This window comes from Schistosoma mansoni (genome assembly GCF_000237925.1).
Source record: "Schistosoma mansoni, WGS project CABG00000000 data, chromosome 1 unplaced supercontig 0076, strain Puerto Rico, whole genome shotgun sequence".
Taxonomy (NCBI): domain Eukaryota; kingdom Metazoa; phylum Platyhelminthes; class Trematoda; order Strigeidida; family Schistosomatidae; genus Schistosoma; species Schistosoma mansoni.
The window spans coordinates 387,962-404,978 of NW_017385990.1; the positions used below are offsets into that span (position 1 = coordinate 387,962).

Consider the following 17,017-nt stretch of genomic DNA (forward strand, 5'->3'; position numbering starts at 1 on the left):
GGGTCGGTAAGCAGTGTTACACGTCACTTGCAACTACTAGCTAGCTTAGATGAAGCCGTTGTTGACATATTGATAGATTTCAAAGTATATCATTGAACCCCTCCATTTCTGAATTTTGACTTGACCGGGTTGGTAACCTTCGGTTATAAAGACGTTATCAAACCCAGAATATCTGTGGCAAATGTAGTAGTGAGCTCGACGTGATCTGGTACACTAAACAAAAGCCTGAAGTTTGTTCCTTACTGTAACACTTTATACCGCTTTTCATTTTCATCTTTATGTGCTGTTATATTATTTTTGCATTCTCGAACATTTTTCGTCTGTTAATATATTTGATCTTAAAGCATATAGCCTGATTCCTTACGGTACGGATGACATATCTGAAACGGCTGTCATCACTTCTCTCGGACTCTGGTAATTGTTGTTCATGCCTTTCGGCTTAAGTAATATTGCACAAAATTCTCAGAGACTCAGCTATGATATCTTTAGAGGTCTTAACTCGGCGCACGTTCTTACACGTTGCTGCTTGATCGCAAGTTCGGACAGAAAATCTCATCTCCAGAGTCTAGGCCTTGTTTTCAAACGAATCACAAAATACAGCATTACCGTAAACATATAAAAATTTTAGATCGAAGCCGACTTCCTGGACTACATCGTACAGATCATTATTACTCAAGGAATTCAACCCGCGATAAACAGACTAACGCCATTCTGGATTGCCGAAAACGGGCAACAGTCAATGGATTACGCACTTTCAACGGCCTGGTAAGTTTCTGTCGACTGTTTACACTGAATTACCTGTTTTTTACGAGACCCTTGACAGACTATCTTCCTAGAAGTAGGAAATTTATCATTTTGGACGACAAAGCAACAAAATATTCTCCACAGTTAGGGAAATTATCGGGAAAGTAACCATACCTATACAGTAGGACTGTTATATCTAAAACGTTATCTTTTTCTATGCCGCGTACAACTTTAGCACTTGAACATATCAGCCTTTCTAGTGGCAAGGTAAACAGCTGAAGAGGAGTAGTGAAGTGGGATTTCATCTCAACCAGTCAAATATGGTACAAAACACCCAGTTTTTAGTAGGAAATAAATGATCATTACAAGCATCCAATCCATATGAAGTATTTTTGGCCATTTGTGTAATCAGGCAGCTACATGTTCAGATGCTGGAGTGTTCTTCCAAACGATGATTGTGTGGAATGTCCTTTTCTCTTTTATTGCTTCTTAGAGCTCCTTTGCGTTCACCGAGAGCCGTCACCACATATCCCCGCTTTAAGGTCTCTTGCGTTTAACTTTCTGCTCCGCTCCACTCATTTAGGTGTTCATCGCTCTTGAATGCTGTACTAGTTTGCCTTTTCGTCTTTTATATATTCTGCTCCCGCTCTCATTAGAGCTGCTTTGAAATGAACACACGAGCATTTGGAACGGTAGTTGACTTTGTGAGATCGTTCTTCTATTATCCCTTTAAATTTGATTAATATGAATTATGCAAGTCCTGACACTTTTCTGAACCACGCATAGTACTTTTCCCATCCGACGTTCAATAATACCCGGTTCTCATTGTCTTTTACCTTGATATGACTTTATCTTTACCAAGTCCGTCTTTCTACTACCATATTGGAAAATCCAAATGTCTTCAAGTGCATGTAATACGTCATCACCTTATTTACTAAAGCCTATTACACCTCGTCGGTGAGCATAAACTGCAAACTTCCACTTTCCTCCCAACTCAGTACTGCGCAATACTTTCCAGTTATTTCCAGTTACTGTTCACCATTTTCATGTATGCTTCCAATTCCCGACGTAGTGTGTATAGAAAGGTCTGTGGGTGCTTCATCGATATTTGGTGGTTTCAGGGTGCTGATCTATTCAAGAGTTTTGCGAAGTATTCTGCCCATCTGTTCCTCTATTTTTGAATTTCAGTGTTTGTTTTGCATTCTATGTAGGTCAGTGATCTTTCTGGTTAATGTCAGGGTGTCAAATAGTTGTTCCCTATTTTCTTCTCTTCTGCCACTTTTTCCACTGTCATTGCTAGCTCTTCCACATATTTCTGATTGTGGGCACAAATACCCGTCCTCGCTCGGCTGTTTCTTCCTGTCTATTTAATTTATGCCATGATTTTCTCTGTTCTTGTTCAGCTGTCGTTAATAGCTGTCTTCTCGTTCTTCCTTGCTTGAATCTTGTCCAATGTTTCGATAGAGATTCATTCCCTGTGACGATGATTGTTGCGGGCCAGCACCTCCTGACACGCCAAAACTAGTGGTTCGTTGACCTCTTTCTAGTTTGCATCTACAGTAGTTTCCTCTTCTTTGAGTAGATCCTGTAAAGCTTGTGACCGTTTGTTGAAAGACATCATAAATTTTTCAGTAAAGGGAATACACCCATCAAGACAATAAATAAGAAAGATCCTGCGATCCTCTTGATTACATTTAATCTCAATTTCAACTGGAAGATATGCTTGGTCGATACAATTAGCAAGGAGTTAGAGCTCATACATAATATGTTGATTGAAATGGGTTATCCACAAAGCTTTCTGAAGAAACGATTGCGCGCAACAAACAAAAAAATAGAGATTTCAGCAGCTAGTAAGAAATGTCTTTTTCTGAAACTGCAATCCAATGGAGATGTAGCTGGTGACGTGCCGCATGATAGACTGACCAGAGCGACGAATAGAACGTTTAATGCAACCGACCTCCGTCTATCGTACCAGACCCGATCTATGGTGATTCCTTAACTAAAGGAAAAGTTACCTGGTTATGCTACTTCTATGTGTATCCACGTATTCAGCTGCTCCTGTGGAGAAAGCTATATTGATCGCACTACCAGATAGCTGAACCAAAGAGTTAGTGGACACCTCCCTTCGTGGTTAGGAAAAATTACTTTCAAGTTAATACGGAGCTCGGCTTTTTCGTTCTTGATCAATAGCGGTCATATAGTTGACTGAAATAAGTCAATTAAAGCTTTTTATCGCAGTCCTACTAGTTTACCTTATGGGGCTCGATCTCGTCTCTTATACATAGCAGAAGCTTTAGGATTTACAGTCAACAATCCAAGCTCTTGTGTTCATAAGAAATTTGTAACAACCTTATCTACTACCTTGGCCTTAATAAATGATTTTATCTTCCATACTCTTCGTTTATTTTTCTTCACCCCCTCTCACCAATTATTTTCTCAAATATACGTTTCATAGTCCAATTATCCGAACATTTCTTATTGCGTAATCCTTTATTTTTTATGAATGTTATTTCAGTGTCTATGTTTATCTAATCATTGACCTATTTCCCATAATGTAGCACTGATCCGAACCTTCATTATTTTTATCACAAGTAGTACACCTGTCATCACACTAACAAGTTGTACTTTTGCTTGTTTTGTTTAGCTATGTAATCTATTCATTGATTCATATACTGCCTTCATTGGTTTGATAATCTCGTATATGCATCTAAATATTACTGTATAATAGAGTAGAGCCTGATGAGGATCCAACGGGAAACAATATTGTTCGCTTATATATGTTCTTCTAAGTTCTATATCATTCCGATAGTTTATGTAGGTCATCTAGCGGCTTCCAAGCATCATTTTCAGATAGTTCCCACTTCCACATCTTGATATCGTCAGGACAAGACAGGACGTGTGATGACAGGATACTAAAGAGGTCGTTCCCGAATAGTAAGAATAATACTACTGCCGAAACTGTATCACAGAGCGTTCCAATAAACATTATCATAAAAAATTATTCACCACTGTTTGTCGACTTGCGATCAGAAGACAGTTCATCTACATAAGTAAGGTACTACAGTACCGACATTGCCTAACTTAAATGATGGCCTGTTGTGTGGGACTTTCACAGCAGTCTCAATCCACAGGTTATTTTGGGTCTTAAAGAGCATATCAACTTTGTCAAGCTACTAATAAATTCGTAAAACATGGACAACCGGGTTTTTGGAGAGTCAAGTTTTTATCACAATAATCAAGTGTTTCCTAACCATCAGTCTTCCTTAGAATAGTGACTAATAGTCTGATTAAAATTAAAGGACAAAAATTTTCAAGTTCATTTTTCGTAAGGTGGCATTCTGTCAGTTCATTAGTAATATGTTCTGGATTACAGATCCAACTTAGGGACTCAAGATAAAGATTGAGAATTGCTTTCGCAACCAGAATTCATTTCATTTGGTCCAACCGATTTACTAATGTCGAGTTTATTTAACAGACCAACTACATGGAGTTTACTGTGGTCAACTTCCACCGACGTCATGTTACCGTCTCTAGAAAATGTCGGTATAACGTTCCCGTTTGTCCTTCGGTATATGTATTACTATAACAGTTTCAGGTATTTTAAAACATTTTTAATGAATGTTTCTTCATATCTTCTCAACGACTGAGAGGTGAGTCACAAATATTTCCGACTTTCTGATATTAAAACTTCCTCCTCATAGCCCGGTAATCTAACTGTCTTCCATATTCGTCTCCTTTCATAGGGAAATGTACAAACCCCTTGATGTGTTCGTAGGTTTGCTTGGTACCTTTCAAGGTACGGAGTTGAAGCTTTTACCCATGAATTTCTAGAAGCCTTTCAACGTGTCAATGCAAGATCACTTTGTGTTCTACGATAATATTGGAAGAAAAGATTTAAGCGTTTTACTCATACGTTGTATAGGAGATCAAGAAGACCTGTGACTAACTTTGTTTCTATCCGCAGTCAAATATGTTAGCCTCCTTAAAAAAAACATGGACCAGTTCCTTGGATGAAGTATTTCAAATTAGGTTTCAAGTATGCACTACATGTTATACGCTGCTGAAGATTAGAAATTGCTCATAAGTGTCAAAATGTAGTTGCCGACAATATCTTGATCAACACAATCATGTTTCTGAAATACTGAATAAATCATACTTCATTCATCATGTCTTCCTAATGTCTTGCATTTGTTTGATTGCATTGTCTCACCGGAATACCTGGGCAGTATGAATGTTGCACTAGTTGTGGTCTAAGCCAACGATCCTATCCTTTTAACACCTTACTCAGTCTAATGTTGGCATCTCTGTCAATCATCGGATCATGCTTTCACGAACTAAAAATTAATGGCTATCTTCTGCGAACTATCTAGACATTAGTAAGCTAATTATTAACTTACGTATAGCTTTATCTGATATGGACCAACCACCTATCCGAATATTGAGACGACCATGTCCAGTTCCATCTGACGTTCCTAATACGCCACAGAGGTTAGCATTTTTGTGAAAATTTCATATTTGTAGGCCACCAGTAGTCACAAAAACACTTGAACAAAGGGAAGCAGACTATGCTGCTGCTCGAAAAAGGATAATGGGGTCCGCTACTCCGGAGTCACTTAAGGTAGAGACGAAAGAATTAACAGAGTAAGTATCGAGGTCTTATAATAATGGAATTTTAAGCTGTTTTGTTAAGTGGTTTTGCGTAACATGATAAAGTATTTTTTATCTCATTAATGCACTGTGACACTGAGAATTACACTAAAGATGCATTTCGCTCACTATCTACTTATTTAGATGTCTCTCCTAAAAACAGGCTAAAGTTTCATGTTGACTTTTCCTTAATACACTTTTTTTACGCGTTTAGTCCTTTGGGAAGGCTTTGACAGAAAACCTTCAGGTCCGAGTAGACCACATGATAGCGATATATCCTCGCTTTCCAGATACCGCTTTTCCTTCTCTAGTGCAAACCAAAAGTCATACAAACATTCACTGTCAATTCATGCCTCGCCAATAGCTTGCCTCTAGTCATTGCAGAATGATGCAAACGACTCAAATTTTTCAGCCGCCAAGTTAATGTCCCAGACTAAGTTTTGCTGCTTATTTAGTTCGTTGGTGTTGAGTAAGTTGCAGTAGACATGTTCTTATCAATCTGCCCGAAGGTTCGACGGGGATTTGTAATCCTCAAACCTAGTCACGGCTATACATCAGCAAGAATTGGTTTCCAAGCCATAAGTTGCCATGCTTCCTGAATCCTCGAGTAGGAAGTGAAAATAAATGTCTTATCACCAACAAACGCGCAAAAAATCTGGTTGGTACGCTTCTTAGCTAAGTTAATCTGCAGATGTCATGCATTTAAAACTATGTGGTCGTTTAGTAATGACAACAGGTGCCGTCGAAATTTTCAAGTAATGTGGCCTTAAACAAACTAAATAACCAGCCACCTGATAAGTTCATAACGACAGACACTAAGGGAGTCCTGATACAGGGTTATAGGATTGTCCATTTTAGCGTATCAAGAGGTTTTGCCAAGGTTGTATTAACCACCTCAAGTGAAGCTCTGCATAGACTAGGTTTATACGGGAAAACTTAAATGTTTTTTTTGTTTGGTGACAGTTCATTGAGTTGCACAGAAAGTATAGGGTTCTGATTGTAATGTAGTGGCCTCCAAATGCCCTGGGAAGAGTTAACCACCTCACTCGAAATGCTCTCACATAGATACGCGTACACATGGTTTATGTAGCACATATGTATTCGGTGCCTTATCGTAGCAATATTTGTGTTTAAATAAATGTTTAAGCATTCTCAATGTAATGGAACTACGCAGATACTTCGAAATGCTCATCTAGCTATTCCAGAATTGTATTCGTAGGATTTCGCGTAGAAGTTGCTACTTCGTAATCTCTTGAAATTGTTTGTGCAATAGATTTATGTAATTGCTTACAAATCTGTCAGGTTTGAAGACCCACTGGTCCTCGTACTCAGTAAGTTTTTCCAGACGAGATCGTAGTATACTTTCTATCTTACACAAACTAAAGCAGTTTATTGGACTCCGTGAGTTGCCAAGCTTTATTTCAATCAGTTGATACAAATAGGTGTTCTCATTTGACATATTATACCGTTTGTCTTTAATCTATTCTTGTTTCTTGGTGTAGGTCTAATCCAGTGAAAATGACAGACGATACCAACAAGGTCATTACAAAACAGGATCCATCAACTGCGTCCACCATTCCCACGACTCAGAACATGGAGGTTAGTGGTCAAAGTAACTCTTCGGAAATGACAACCAATCACTTGTTCACTAACCACAGTGGAGTCCAACTTTCCATGCCCCAGAGTAACAAACAGCCTCTGGATATCAATGTTGGTCGAAAGCCTCAACAACACTCACATTCTACATCAAACGGCGTTCGGCAGAATTTACAACAGCGCAGTGCAACAGTGTCTGCCAATAGATTATCTTATATTCCTCCCCATCCTCCTCTTTTTTCTTTTCAAACTGGGTACAATAATGTTGGCCTTCTTCCTACTCCGCCTGGCTTTCAATGTTCACTTCCAACTGAGACGAATGGTAGTCTTCAACAAACGACTGCCTTCGCTTTGATGCAACAGTTTAGTCTACTACAACAACAATATCAACATACTTTAACTGGCATTCAAAAACAGTTAGTTTCTTCTGGATCGCACTCGTCCAACAGTTTTAATCCTTTGAACTTTTCATCGTTTTCCCAGTCTAACATCAACCAGAAGTAAGTTTCATCAACGTTTTTATCTTGTACACAGAAACTAACATCGTTAGTTGAGTTCCGGGATTTGTTGTAAATTGCACGTGTTAGTCATCTGCTGGCAAACGCGTTTATCTTGTTCACAAAACTGTTAAGTTGTAACTGTAGTCGCTAAGAGTTGGATATTTTGTTTCTATACCACTTCGTACAAAATCTTATTCTGTAAAATCTAATCTCAAAAGAAACACCTTTTTATATATTTACATGCTCTTAAATTCATGATTTCAACACATGTTTGTTAACATTTTATTTTCAGATATACCAATCCTTCAACTTTCAATTGATTTAAATTTGCAGTAGTCAGCGTGTGAACGTGTACCTTTTTTCCATTTCAAATGGGGTTTCGTAGATGTACGACTTTATGTAATGACTTTAACCACTCTCTGCTTTTGATAATTTTGTGGTTTAGTGCTATACTCAGCTTGTGCTGTGACATTTTATTCAATATACATATACTTCTGTATAAATAAAGTGCTTAGAAAACCAATGCTATGTTTTTTTTCGTGCATATCTTCAGTATCGAATGCCTTCTCCGAACATATTTTGCTTTAATTGTTCCTTACACTAGAGCTAAGAATTGTTTTTCTATATACAGATGTGCTCAGTTTATGTGATCACATAGTTCCCATTGTGTGGTAAAAATTGATCTTTTGGAATGGTAGCTTGTTCAATGGCTTTATAATTGTAGGTTGTTTGTGGTCAGCATCTGTGAGGTTCGTCAATTCATTTCGTAGTCTATTTTTGCCGCTCACTAGGATTTTTCTTGCTTTCCAGTCTGTGGTTTTTCTTCAATCTTCATACCATTTAATAGAAAAAAAAGCCGGGAACATATGCAACATTTGACTTCCTAATTTCTAGAGACCGCTACGAAGCAAACAAAGCATAACAAATTTCAAATGTGCTTGGGTTTAGTTCTCCTTAATACTGAGATAGTCGTGATTATCGCAACCATTGGTTCGTAACTACATGACACGGCTCAAGATTGCACACAATAGCTCAGGTGCATCTATTGTCTTCTCTTTGATCTTGAGTTTCTAAACTACCAATGCCAGGTTCTTTTTTGCGTTTGACTGACAGACTGGATAATCTGTGACTATTAGTCGGCAGTCCGGAGCAACGACGATGTCGTAAGTCATCAGTCTTTTTGCAGGTCCTTGCGTTCTACCCACTAGTGACCGGCGTCTTAGGGGGTGAGACTACTATTATCCCGTGTCCGCTCCCAATTTACTGCTAATAATGGATAGATAAACCATCACTTGCATTCATTGACTGTCTTTTTCTGTAACTCTCACATATCTCAGATTTCGTGTGGTTAGTCAGAGTCATAATGGTGTTATGAAGTGAGAACTTGCAATTAGGTAGTTGTGTACAACTATGAATGTATCAGTAAGCTTTCTCGGTACTTCTGTTTGTACTACTAAGTGCCAAATGATTAGAATCCTTACAAACATTTGGCAGATTTGTGACTAAGCCCATTTTTTTGCTGGCCACCGGTAATCTTATCTCCAGTTATATATTCTTTAATACGAGATCAAAACAAATCTAGGTTTATGTAATTAACCTGGTTATACTGTTCGGTAGCCTTATCCATCCAAAACTAGTGTTGTCATATCTGGCTACTGTATCTCTTATGTCCTACTTCTGAAAAAGCCACCTCCAAAGCACCAAAAGGTTGGGAAAGATCACTTGATTCCTGGGGTCTTTCTAGTTGACTTTGAGACGCCTTTCTATTTATTTATGTTATTCAGAAACATGGGGTCTTACTTGTGTTGTAATTATTTTGCTTTCGAGCACAAGTAAACGGACGGTTTTCTTGTACATCTAACCACAAGATTGAATCCAGGCGTTTGCATTCTCCAGTCCCCTCCCTCATTTTTATCAACGTTTTTCTCTGAACACCTGTAGAGTTGTGACACGCTTATTTGCGCATATTAACCCTCGTGGAGGGTTATAGGCCGTCCACCAGCACTCTCCATTCAACTCTGTCCTGGGCAGTTCTTTTGATAAGGATAGCGATCCGGTTGACACCCAGTGAGTCACGTGTAATACGAAACGTTATGTGTTTAGCTCAAGTTACCATCCCTTATTAGCTTACCGAGATAAAATTACTACAACAAATGAATAATACATCGGTATCGGTACTAACAAAAAAGTTTAGGTTCAGAAGAAATAAAGTGTAGGGGATTTCCGAGACTCAGGTTCTAGGAGGGGTTAAAAAGTGAATTCACCTACACCATTGTAAACGATTCTAAGCCATATCACTCGAAATCCCCAATCACTTGTTACGATGGTCGCGTGAATCCCAACGAGTTAGTCTGTACCTACCTATATGCCGCTGTCCAACAGTCGAAAAATCAGTAGACTTATGTTTCGTCTTAGTTTGACCTCGTCAAGCCGCCAATGTGCTCTTACGTTAGCGATCATCGTGCGGTAAGGTAGGTGATAGCTAGACGTATGTAATATGTCTTAATCACCGTGACTGACGAAGATTCGCAAACTCACCTACTGATTTTCCGTCTATACCTAGTACTCTGTATCTAACCTCAGAATTGCTAACTTGATGGTCCCAAGATATACTAGCAATGGTTTGAAATCATGTTTGATCGACTACTGGCAACCTACAAGTCCTAAGTCCATGTTGCTTGGTAGCAAAGCCAAGTACTGAACAGTAAACTCGTCTTTTGGTTGGCAGATGGATATCTCACCTACCGTAAAGATGACGCAAATTGGCAAAGGCTAATCGAGCTTTCTAATTCCTTCTCGTCATTTAGTCGGACATCAAGCCCTCAAGGCTAATAAAACTGCTATGATAAGTGAAGCTGTTGACGAGCTCAAACACTACATTCCTTTTCATCGATTCAGATGTTGGTGTAGACCAGTCCTGAAGCAATAACTTGTATTTATAGTGAAAAGAAACGCATTCTAAACATGCATTATTGCTTCAGATGGTTGGAAGACCCCACATTTTGCCAGTATCTTCACTATGTAAGACTGTCATCTGCATAATCAAAGTTAATAAGTTAACATTTAGTGGTAGATCTACCCCTGAAAAGTCAAATGAAGCTTTATTTGTGGTAGGAAATTTATGAAGAAATTAAAAAATAGATAATCATGACGAATACCACCCAATATTAACAGTACCCCATAAGCTCTTTTCAATGGTAAACTTTAACACAGAACCTCTCGTTCTGCATAGTCAAGTACTTCCTTAAGGTCGGGAAGTTTGTATGTCTATTTCTTAAAACCTAATGATGGGTGAATATTTTTTCTACATATCACCGCACAGGTCTGAAACCAGTTAGGCTTTCAAATGGTTATTGAGGTGAACAATTTAATTACTATATATTTGACGAACGATCAGTATTGATAGGTGGTTAAGACAATTATTTATAGTTTTATCTGACAGTGTGATTTTCGTCTTTCACTAAACATAACTATATTCAACAATCAAAACTTTAAGACTATTTTATATCATCATAGTTGAAATCATGAGTCAATTGAAGCTAAACCACCATGGAAAACCTGGAAGCATTGGATGGACGTTTCGTCCTATTATGGGACTCCTCAGCAGTGCGCATCCAGGTTTTCCCTGGTGGTGGTCTAGCTTCAATTGACTCATACTTTCAACTATGAAAATACTGAAATCTCCACAAAACCCCTTCTGATATTTTATATCTATTTTATTTCTTATTATTAATTTACTTATCATCAATATAATTGTTTTGTATTATTTGCGTTCATTATAGATTAATATATGATAGAAAATTAAATTACATTATAGTATCATTCTGCTTTTTTCTAATATCGATAAGTTACATACATATTTTGTGTGTATGTTAATAATATTTGAGAATTTTCATATTTATGAATAGATTTCATTATTACATAGAGAGTTTAATGGTGTTATCATCATAATCTATGTTTATTTATTTATTTAAACGCCCCCAAATGCCCTGGTACGGCCGAGAGTGGGGAGGGGCCACCCTCCCTCTCGAAATACTCTCACATGGAAACGCGTATATAGCCTCCACCAGGGAAGTCCTACTCACTGCCTTTTTGTGGCATTACTGTTGTTTACGAAATTGAGAGGACGAAAAGCGAATGTCCGGCGCTTTAACCGGGTTGGTGGACACGGAAAGTTCACCTAGGGGAGTTGGAAAACCCTCATTCCAAACCAATGGTGCACATGGGCTCCAGCATCCTGAGGGAACAAATGACGTATGAATGAATCGTCGGTCACTGGCTACCATGGGACTGCATCTCCTCACGATGCTCTGCTGCCTTGTGGATCAGATATTTAGTTCAAAGGCTCCGAGTGTGGTCCCCTAAGAAAACCACCTGTTTCAGTTTGGGCGCCTGGGTAGTATCACAGCCCTCACACAAATCGAATGAGATTTGTGCGGCGCATATGTATTCGGTGCCCCTTTGTACCAATATTTATGTGTTCAAATAATAATAAAATAAGGTGGTAATCTGAGGCTATGCCAGCTCCTCTCCTTGTTCTTACGTCTTACATTGCCCTTCTGAAATATTGACTGATGCAAATATGATTTCTCTTGTTCTCTGTGGTGCGGTCCAGTGAGACTCTTGTAGCTTTGTGTGGAAATATTGTACTGCCTATAACCATTTTGTTGAACTCACATAAATTTACAAGTCTGTCACCATTCTCGTTCCTTTCTCCCAGTCTGTGGCATTCCATGATATCCTCATATCTAGCGTTGTTCATTCCTACTTTGGCGTTTAGAGCTCCTATTAGGATTGTCAGGTCCTTTCCTGGGCACTTCGCTATGATTGATTGTAACCTCTGATAAAACTGATACTTTATCGTTGTCATTGCTATGATTGGTGGTTGCATGACATTGGATAACGTTCATTGCGATTCTCTCCTTTGTTTTGAAGATTCTGAGTTGATGAGATTCGCTCCTGATAAGTGCATTTCGTGCTTCTATGTGCAGCATCAGTGCAACTCCGTGAGTGTGTGGAGCATTTTCTTCGTGACCGGAGTATAGGTGCATCTCAGGTGTATCTAGCCTTTGCTGTTCAGCTTGGCTCGATGAGATCGCTGATTCCGAGTACTGTTAAATTGTATCTCCTCAATCCCGCAGCTATCTGATTGGCCCTCTCGGTCTCCCACATTGTCTAGTCATCTCATTTACCCATACTAATTGTTGCTCTGGTTGTTAGATTTTTCGGTCTCGTGGCTGCCAAAGAATCTCGACTTCCATTATGAGGCGTCATAATTCCTCCTTCAACTTGGAGTGTATATCTTGAATGGTGTAAATTATTTATTCTGTTTCGCACATTTTTAGCAAGGTTGTTTGCTACAGGATGGAGTTGCTGGCCTCATGCTCAACTCTCCTCGTTAACCCGTGCTTTGGACCTTCAGTAACCCTAGAAGGGCTATATACATAGTATGTAGACTTGCGGGCCAGAAATTTTGTTGTGACAGCCATGAAGGAACCCCCCTAACCAATACAGTACCCAAACTAATAACGTCCATATGCATTCAACTCTAAAATGTAGTACCAAACTGAAAAATACCTCATTTTAGACTTGGCCATGAGTAAACTGATCAATTCTTTACACACCGGTAGGTTGTAGAATACACGCTGATGCCCAACTCTGATTGGGTTTCTCAACCTAAAAGCGACATTGGTCTTAACCGGTCATGTTTTATGGCAGAGTTTGTCACTGAAGTGTTCCCCAGAATAATACGTAAACCTTCTGGAGATTTTCTACTCAAAAGTCCAGTAGCTTTAAAACTTGAGGTGATTGTCCTGCTGACTGCTTTCTAGTAGAGATGGTGTTGTTTATGAAATTGAAAGAAAAGCCAATATTCGACGCTTTAACCCAATCGGCGGGTACAGATGAACAATATAGGACAGTTGGAAAACTCTGATTCCAAACCAATTGTGCACATGAGCTCCAGGATCCTAAAACAACAAATGGTGTGTGAACCTATTGTTGGTCACTGGCTAACATGGAACTTCATCTCCCAACGTTGCTCAACAACCTTGTGGATTAAACCTTCAAGTCAAAGGTCTGGTATGTGGCCCTGTGAGAAAACCACCTGCTTCGGTCTAAACACCCGGGCAGTATTCCAGCCCACCCACAAATCAGATGAGAATTACTACTGGAAAAATTACTTTTGCATCAACGTCCGCTCAGATAAATCTTATTCATAACCATATGATTTTTATTTCTTTAATGCTGTGTCACTTATATATCCTCGTTCATTCCCATTTTGAGTATTTCGTCTTTAAACTTATACAGTAGCTCACCTATGGTGGAAACCCTATCCTATTTAAACCAGCTCAAGTCACTGACTAGTCTACAGTTGAATGTTACTACGACTACGAATACTTAACCCGTCTTTCTAAAAATATGCATACCATTCATACCGGCCTCCGCTGGCGTGGTTGTGTACAAGAATTTCGCTTCTTAACGAGTACTAAGAAAGATCCACCAAAGTGCGTAGAGATCAGTGAGAGAAAAGATGCCTATCTGACATCTCCCCGCTAATCTCACCTTACGTTTCAGTGGCTAACAAATTCATCGTCATAAACGAATCAATGTCATCAAACTGGTTGCAGCTTCTGTTGCAACTAAATATCAAACCGAGATACATTCAAGGTACGCTATCAGTCCACCAAAAAGTATAGATGAGAATCGGATTCAATAGTATGATGCCATAAAAATAGTAAGTAAAGTCGCTTACGGCACAGTGAAACGTCCCGCTTATAAGCAGTGAGTTTCTGCAGGCTCCTTACCACTCGTTGAAGCTCGTCAGTCTACTTCGGATAACCGCGAGTTTGACCGTAAACCAAGATTGTTACTTAGTGGATTGTGCAAAGCTTGCGTCAGAGCTGAGAAGCCTAGAGGTCGGAGCGTGCCATCAAGTCGGAAGCAGCTGCAGCATCCGGCAACTGCCTGCAACTCTTTCAATTCATCCGAGTCACTAGCAGCAAGGAGTCTGGTGTCAATAAAACAATCTGCGAAGATGACGGAACGACAATCACTAACATCTACTGACATCTTGGACGGTTAGCAATCCAACTGGTCCGCTGCCCCGACAACATCAATCAGACTGTCACGCACTAAATGGCACGTGACGGTTGATCTACCTAACGAGGCTGCAGTCCACAGGTAACTCCAACTCTTGGAGCACCACAAATCACCAGGCCCAGATAACTTGTCTGCGGCCATTTCTAAAGATATTGCTAGCTTTCTAGTTATGGAACTGTTCATAGCCCTTGGAAGATTGACCCTCGAAAATAAGTTTGGTTTTCGTCCTAGTCGAGGGTGTATTGATAACAACTTTACCCTCCGCCAAATGTATAAACACCGTCATGCTTATTGCAGGCCAACAACTGTAATGTTTCTTGACATCAGGACCACATTCGATTCGTGGAACAGGACTGTTCTTTGAGATTGTCTATTGTCAAAGAGTATACCTGAGAAGTTTATTAACGTTTTAAAAACTCTTTACTAACACATCTGGCAGAGTATTGAGGGCATACAACCATCTCTCTCCATTGTTTCACTCAAGCAGTAGTGTTAGGCAGGATTGCCTAATCTCATCATTTCTTCTCAACTTTGCCATCGATGACATTCTGGAAACAGCTTTGATGGATGTAAGTAATGGTGGCATGGATCTATTACATGGGGAAAGACGTTGATTATGCGGATGATATCCAAATCATGCAACCCGCACTTAATCAGCCGGCAATCAGTGTCCGTATGTTTGGCATGTGCTTTCCACCTTCGATGTGCTAAGTACTTTTACAACACTTCCAGGACAGTGAAGCTGAACTCACTCTGTGTAGTGAGCAGATAGAATTAGTCGAGAAGCTCGTGTATCTGCGTAACTACGTAAGTGTTGATGGCATCATGACTGGTGAGATCAGACTATGTATGGTGAAAGTCAGAGAGGCTTATGCCAATCTGGACAATCTTTGGCGTCTTGCTCATGTTAGTCCGGCTGTTAAAGGTCGAATCTACAACTCATTGGTGAGAACAGTTTTACTCTCTGAGTGTGAGACCTGACCTCTCTGAGCTGAGGATGTTAGGAAACTCTGTGTTTCATCATTGTTGTCTCCGAAGAATTGACAACATCCAGTGACAACACAATGTTAGTAACGTGTGTTGGGACACAATGACGGTAATTCGATTACTGACATCATCTTGAAACATTGATTTCGGTGGCTTGTACGTGCACTACGAATGTCGTTCCAGTGAATTCCACATCAAACATTATTTATGGACTTTGGGAGTGGTTGGCGAAAGCGGATATATGGTCAGTGTATAACATGGTGTCATGGTATGAATGAAACGGGGACTTCTTAAATAATTGTAAGTAATTATCTGAAAATGATGTCACATTTAAAAACAACTAAAAGCAAAGCCGGTGAGACTATAATTTGTGGACGACCTTGGACAAATCTTAGATGACCTTGAGAAATAATAAACAATTAGGGAACAGTTAGTATAGTGTAAAAATATATTAAATAAAACCAAAGAATTAAAGTGGATACACTCGTTTACATGATCAAAAACTCGGTTAGAAAGTTCATAGGTTCTAAAATTGTAATGCCTACGGTAGAGAACTAATCCATATGGCTACATAAAAGTCGGTCTCTGGAACCATGATAAGGTCGTCAGTACTTTTTCAACTTCGATCACATAGCTTTAGTGTTGTTTGTGTGTACTCTGTTTATGTAAATCTGCCATTTTTATTACGCATATATTTCTACAATACTCATACTGCTGAACAGCAGAAGCTTCAGTAACATCTGCGATTATTGCAGTCAATGCTACTGGTGCTTTTATTACACAGTTCGTAACAATTATTATAGTTTACCTTGAACTCAATTTGGATCGAGCAAAAAAAAGTTCCTACTCTATCATACTTGCTGATCCAACATATATTACATTGAAAGACATCATAACGGTAGCCTGCACAGGATCTATAAATCATTTAAAAACCACAATTACAAATAAATGAGCTTCTTATAGTCTCATTTATTGTAGCCACTCAGTTATCACGTCTTCTCTAGAGTCCTCTGTAAAACAATCGTACATGATCATCAGGCAGTGAAATTAACGCCGTGACCTTGAACTTTCTCAAACGCTTTTGATTGGTTCGTTCATAAATTACAGTCTCACCTCAAAGCCTTCCTAGTTTTCTTGTTACCTTGTTCATACAAAAACATATTATAACCAGTAGTTTTATTCAATATTATAGTTTTGGTACAATATAGGAAAATGTGTTGGGTCAAACGATTTTCAACTGATTAGAAATCTGAAATATGTGTAGATACATACTAATTGTGTGTGTTATTCTTTGGTTATACATCGGATCACTTAGTCGGCTAGGAAGTAGGACCAGGCACAATTATGCATCGGTCCAAGTTGCCACACCTCATTAACACAACAAGATAAACACCGGATTCATAGAAGTAGTTAATTTAGTGGTGGTAATATATAAAAGATAG

The 17,017-nt window shown here is 39.1% G+C and overlaps 1 protein-coding gene across 3 annotated transcripts; it reads left to right on the top strand.

Annotated features, from left to right (window-relative positions):
* Nucleotides 1-4,928: 4,928 nt before the first annotated feature.
* On the top strand, nucleotides 4,929-8,008 carry Smp_099160.1 (hypothetical protein; the record flags this gene model as incomplete). 3 transcript variants are annotated; one of them, XM_018791755.1, is made up of 5 exons in its annotated part: nucleotides 4,929-5,120; nucleotides 5,148-5,232; nucleotides 5,266-5,385; nucleotides 6,894-7,487; nucleotides 7,780-8,008. In XM_018791755.1, the coding sequence occupies exons 2-5, from the start codon at nucleotides 5,159-5,161 to the stop codon at nucleotides 7,805-7,807; spliced, it is 816 nt and encodes a 271-aa protein (XP_018645078.1). In that variant the 5' UTR covers nucleotides 4,929-5,120; nucleotides 5,148-5,158. The 3 variants fall into 3 exon arrangements, with proteins under 3 accessions (XP_018645078.1, XP_018645077.1, XP_018645079.1); XM_018791756.1 differs by having other exon boundaries at nucleotides 4,929-5,232; nucleotides 6,894-8,008; XM_018791757.1 differs by having other exon boundaries at nucleotides 4,929-5,385; nucleotides 7,780-7,807.
* Nucleotides 8,009-17,017: the final 9,009 nt, after the last annotated feature.